The sequence below is a fragment of the Paramormyrops kingsleyae genome, chromosome 21, assembly GCF_048594095.1.
Source record: "Paramormyrops kingsleyae isolate MSU_618 chromosome 21, PKINGS_0.4, whole genome shotgun sequence".
NCBI lineage: Eukaryota > Metazoa > Chordata > Actinopteri > Osteoglossiformes > Mormyridae > Paramormyrops > Paramormyrops kingsleyae.
Genome location: NC_132817.1, coordinates 11006071 through 11012267, shown reverse-complemented (window position 1 = coordinate 11012267; position 6197 = coordinate 11006071). Strand labels below are relative to the sequence as shown.

Genomic DNA, 6197 nt, shown 5'->3' with positions numbered 1-6197 from the left:
TTTGTAAAACCCCCCAAAAAATCCTCGCTCACGCATCACATGACCATGACCCCCCCCCCAGAGCGAGCATTACTTGGGTGTTTCTGTGGTTGTTTGATGAGAATATTTGGCAGGACAAAGATCATTAAAATGCTGTATACATGTGACAGGAATTACCGTTGGCATTTACAGATCTCCCGTGTCTCAATTAGAAACAAATGCAATGTGGCACCGTTTGCACGTCCGTCACAACAGAGCACGAAAAATAAAACATAAACCAGGAGCAGCTGAACAAAATATTTTCTTTTATTTTGCACGGGAAATGAGCATCGCGGAGTGGATTTGATGGCGTACACAAAAATTGTCCAATAACAAATGGATATTCAACGACCAATACAAACTGTACTGCGACAGACAAACAAAACATACAAAGCCTGAAGCGAATGTGACACTTAATACTGAGAAAGAGGTCTTTTACTGGAGACTGAGATGAGATGCTTAAGAGGTAAAAAGGTACAAGTACAGCAGGGTGGGGGGGGGGGGGTTCAGACTGAGAGCAGAAGCACATTAGCGGGGCAACCTGTTTAGCTGCAGGGCCTGGGCTAATGCCTGGTTATTGCTTATAAATCTTAAGACCATTAAAACTTATAAAACTGCGTCCTGTATGGACGGGATGCTGGTGCAGACGAGCAAATCTCTCGAGTCGTCCCAGAGCCGTATCTGGAAACAGATCTCTAAGTCGTATAAGTAAGTAGACAGATATTTCGCAAGCAAAACTATAATCTTGCAGACATTGAATGGTCTGTAAACATTAGCAAGCCCTCTTTCTTAGTATTACACTTTTTTAAAGATATATTTATATATATTTTTAAACAGCTGTACATGGCTCTAATATGTCTTAGCTGAAAACAGTCACCCTTTTTCTGGTTTTGTAAGCATTATTAAATTTAGATCTGAATACACCATAAAACACAAAATTTTGTTCATTTTTTTTTCTTTTTCTTCCTTTTTTTTGTTTTGTACACAAAAACAACAGTCAGGAGTTCCAAAGATTCATGCTGTATTTCTGTATGCATGTAGGGTATGAAAATGAAACGAATGGATTAATGACACTGCTGTCCCTTTAAGCTGGGCTGGGTTGGGAAAAAATACTTCAGATAATTAATGTAATTAAGATGTAATTAAGGCCACTGCAAATAAAACTTTGCAGAGCTTCATAAGGAAAAAGCTTTAAAAAAAAAAAAACATTAATAGGAAAGCTACACTTCTCAGGACCACTTCAGCGCCTCGTGGCTGGTCCTCCACCTCCTCAAATCGATACTATTTAACTCAATCCACCGTCTGACTCAACCCCACACCCGTTACCCTTTAAACTCCATCTTCTGATGTTGAAATCCAGAGACAAATGTTTCTCGGGTAACGCTCCTCAAAACGAACGAATCTGACTGCTTTCTGGCCTGCAGAGGACAATCACATTCTTGAAATAAAAAAAAAAACAACATATCTGAAATTATTGATACAGGCAATTCCTAACTGTAGAGAGAGTGATATTACTCTCAGCGATTTTCACTAAGATCTGCAAATAAATGCATATTAATAGAAGCAGGCTTTTTTTGTTCTTTTTAAAAGTAGTGGGGCTGTCATTTACCTATTATTTTATTTAAGTAGCCAGGTAACCAGTGGCACAAGGAAACCTTGAGAAACACAGACATTAATCGAACCTTGGTTTTAATTTGTACTTTTGGTTTGTTGAAAAATATATTTTCTACCATGAAAAACCCGGTACACCTTTGTGATGCTGTGACAATCCCAGTTGCATTCATATTCAGATTACCTTAACCGCCAAGGTACATAAGCCATAACTTTACTATTTTAAAATAAAATAATAATAATCTACAGGAAAAGTAATAAAATTAAATGACCATAGTGCTTCACAGTGGCTTTTCTGTGATTTACAGGGGAAATCCAGAACTTTTATAGAAAGTGTTAAATACGACTGATTCAACTTAAGTCTTTGGTCTCAAAGCCAAGTGAAAATCGGCCAAAAATACATGAAAATATCAAAGACAAAAGGTAAGGAACATGAGAAAGTCATCGGCTGGCTTAGCCTGAGTGGAGAACCTCACCTCCCAGCCCAAAACGGCTGCAGCACGTGCTTCAGCACCTGTCCAATCTGGACCTCCAAAGCACCACCAAAAAAAAAAATCCAAATATTAATGTCTAGAGACCATCTGGTTACCCCAGCCCCAAGTACCATCAGCTATGAGAATCTGTTTTTTTATATAAGCTTCTATTGTATCAATAACATTCAACAGTGAGCAATGCAATACTTCAAGTAGTGTAGAACGCATGGGCCCTTTGAAGGATCCGGGTTAATATAAAATCAAAATAAAAGCACCCCCAGAAAAGGGAAGAACTAAGGATGAAAATTAAAAGCACTGCCACCAGGGACGTGCACATGGGGCTGGACAGCTGCAGTAATCCAGAGTCCATCGCTGGAACGTTCAAGCCAACGATCGCTCGCCCTTAGGATGACCTTTTGGGGGTACCTCCCCATCAGCACCCCAGGACAACAGACTGGCACCAAGGGACGTCCTCTGGAGTGAGGCCAAGGAGTGCCATTGTCTAAAAAATAAGGTGAACCCTCTCCACGTACACCACTGCTATTAGCTAACATCTTTTAAACAGTCTTGCTTTTAGAGGCAGACTGGAGTCACATGACTTTTGGCAGGGCGTCCCATTGACCTTTCATATCAACATTGTAGCAGTATAGACAATTGCAATAACTAAGACCAGTGACAGTCTTAGCGCCTTAGCCAATCAGAAATAACCCATGTGACCACTAATGTAATGTATACAACTCATCCTCAATGAGGCATTTTTCATTTTATTAAGTTTTACTTCCAGTGACATATTAAACTTCAAAAAGTTTAAACTTTGGACAGAGCACCAAAGTGGAGAATTTCAACAGCCTGGTGCAGCAGACTGAGAGTTTACTGTTCGATTTCCTGTCTCAAATATCCATTTCTTTTCAGCGGATGCCCGGAACAATCTCCAAGGCACTGTAATATTGCTAGAAAATACTGTCCAGCTTAAAATAAACCTAATTTAACATAAAACCTATACGCACTAGAGGCTTTTGTTAAACTGATAATGCATGAACGGATATAATCAACTATAATCAAAAACAAGCAATTATAAAACAATTTTAAATGAGACACCTGTTAACTGATTACCATTCTTCTGTGCCTTTAGTTAGTGCATCTCTGCTTCTGTTCCACTTGTAACGTGTCATGTCACCTGTGTCACACGCACTCATGTCCTGCTTCTTGCCATCCTCCACTTAAAACGCTTCCTTTATACTGAATTATATGAATGCTGTCAGGCGTCGAGTGACAGAAACAGTACATAACAGTCCCAATTATTTTCCGATTTATGTTTACTGCAGTCCTGTGAATCTGCAAAAACATCTTTCGGATCGCGCTCTGAGGCTTGGTTTGCCGAATGCGTGACTGCAGATGTTGCTATTTCCAAATAAGTGCTTCAGACAGGCGATGCTGGTGCCTTCGCGGAAGAAGCTGATTAACGAAAGACACCTTCTCCACAGCCGCAGCACCACCCTCCGCTTTCCCGTGCAGGACAACATTTTACCTCCTTGTGAGCCAACTTTTCCAATTACTGATGCCTCCAACTATAATTCTGGACAGATGTTACCCTCCCCCAATATGTCCCTGCCTGGCTAAAGCTTTCAGAAAGAAGCAATCACAATAATAATAATAAAATAATAATAATAATAATAAACCCATCCTTAATAACAATGGTTATGCACTTTCCAAAGTCCAGTCTGATGCAGGCAGGGGGATGCACACACTGAGGCTGGCTAGAGGCTCAGACAGCCTTCTTCTCTCATATGTCCCGCCCCCTCCGCTGGCTGGTCACATTCTACATCGACCTTTCATGTCGAGAGGAAGCGGAAGAAAACGAAATGAAAACTGACAATTTTCCATATGTGTAGGTGTCCAACAGCAATACATCAAGACAAACAAGTATCAGAAGGAGGGAAAAAATAAAAAGAATGAAAGCGTTTGAGAGTCCCGGCTGGAGTCTGGGCAGCAGGGTCCACCAAACTCAGGTCCTCTTCTTCTTCACATTCACAGACGCTGAAACCTTCCATGTGCAAATTCAAGCAGTTTTGAAAGAAATGCCCTAAAATTGTCCTGGTAAAAATATATATTTATATATTTCTATAACTCCACGGTAGCTGACACACGTGGGTCGCAGCATTGTTTTTTTTTTTTTTTTTTCCTTTTCTGCCCCCTCCGTGCGCAGGGCTTCATCTCTGCAGCGGGGGCGCCAGCGAGTGCACGGGGAAGGCGAGCCGCACATTGAGGGCGTCGTTGTGCTGCACCAGCGACGTGTGCTGGTAGTGCAGCACCAGCTCCTTCAGGCTGCCGTACAGGTTGTAGGGCTCGGCGAAGCCAAAGCCGCGCGCCGTGCTGTAGATGACGCAGTGCTTCACCTCGCTGTCCGTCCTGTGGGGAGGAGGATGCATGTTACTGTGGGTGCGTACAGTGACACTACAGGATAGACACTCGCATCACAGAGCAGGCCTGCACAGACAGATACTCACACCATGGAGCAGGCCTGAACAGAGAAACACACCACAGACCAGCCCTGCACACAGACACTCATACCACAGACCAGCCCTGCACATAGATACTCATATCACAGACCAGCCCTGCACATAGATACTCATACCACAGATCAGCCCTGCACACAGACACTCATACCACAGATCAGCCCTGCACACAGACACTCACATCACAGAGGAGGCCTGCACAGACAGATACTCACACCATGGAGCAGGCCTGAACAGGGCAACACACCACATAGGCCTGCACAGACACTCACACCACAGACCAGCCCTGCAAACAGACACACACACCACAGACCAACCCTGCACATAGACACTCATACTACAGAACAGCCCTGCACATAGACACTCACATCACAGAGCAGGCCTGCACAGACACATTCTCACACCATGGAGCAGGCCTGAACAGAGAAACACACCATAGACCAGCCCTGCAAACAGACACTAACACCATGGAGCAGGCCTGCATAGAAAGATATTCACACCACAAACCACTCCTGCGCAGACACACACCACAAAGCAAGCCTGCACAGGCCCACAGACAGATGCTCACACCACAGAGCATGCCTGCACAGCCTAGCAGCAGATACACCATGGAGCAGGCCTGCACAGCCCTGTAGGCAGATACTCACACCACGGAGCAGGCGTAGCAGCCTGGCTTGCTGCTCTCACGGATGAGAAAGGTTCCATCTGGCTTCCCTAGCAGCAGCTCTTCGGCCTGCTGGCGGTTCAGGGGGCCCACAAACCAGCTCTTCTCGTCATGGTGGGGTAGGTTCTCGTCCTCCTCAGCCACGCAGTAGGCGCTGCAGACCAGGCCAGAGTGAGAATGGGGTACTGGCCGAAAACGTAGGGCTCAAAGCTGACTGTACTGGCTGTAGCGGCATGCTGCATGCGAGGCCCTGTTTCCATACCAACCACGCAGACGCGGCTGGTGTGACGCACAGTAAAAGCAGGGGGGGAGCTCAGTGCAGCAACAGGAACATGATCAATTAGGGTGGGGGCAGGGAAGGCACAGTGTACTCACTCGTCAATATTTTCATGTTTTAATCCAAGCCACTCGTTGATCTGCTTCTGCCGCACGCCCTTCTGATTGAGCCAGCTATTTCGGGACGGGGGGTGGGGGGGGGGACACAGAAAACATTCAGTACAGGAGTCTTCTTGCAGTGCGGAAACAAGCTCAGAGTAACACTAACTGAATGGGACCCCAAACTGCAATGTCCTGGAGTAACATGAAGGATGTGGGAGTTGGGGAGCAGCTCCTCATACAGTCACACAGAACGTGGGATCCGTTTGCCTGGTGACTCACAGGATGTACTGGTCCCGGATCTTGCGCAGCTGGATCAGGTCGGGCTTCAGACTGTTCATCTTCTTGTCCGTCTCACGGTTGTCCAGCGCCTGCCTCTTCAGGTCCTGCTCCAACCGGGACTTGCTGTCGTGGATCTCTCCCAGACGGGACTTGAGCTTCTCACAGTTTATTCGGATCCTGGTGGACAGGGGCATTGAAGGAGGGGTCACCCAAATTTTGGACTAGCACTAGACTGACTAAATTTATAGAATGATTTTG

At 45.1% G+C, this 6197-nt stretch overlaps 1 protein-coding gene across 5 annotated transcripts in view; it reads right to left on the bottom strand.

Annotated features, from left to right (window-relative positions):
• Positions 1 to 264: 264 nt before the first annotated feature.
• The window catches only part of LOC111847640 (phosphatidylinositol 3-kinase regulatory subunit gamma-like), a 106151-nt gene continuing 100218 nt past the window's right edge, over positions 265 to 6197 (bottom strand). For all 5 annotated transcript variants that reach the window (XM_023819012.2, XM_023819013.2, XM_072704072.1 and 2 more), the window contains 4 exons: positions 5940 to 6116; positions 5658 to 5732; positions 5266 to 5436; positions 265 to 4511 (listed from right to left, as the gene is read on the bottom strand). In XM_023819012.2, the coding sequence (XP_023674780.2) occupies positions 4313 to 4511; positions 5266 to 5436; positions 5658 to 5732; positions 5940 to 6116 (622 nt within the window). In that variant the 3' untranslated portion in view covers positions 265 to 4312. The remainder of the gene's footprint in view (positions 4512 to 5265; positions 5437 to 5657; positions 5733 to 5939; positions 6117 to 6197) is intronic.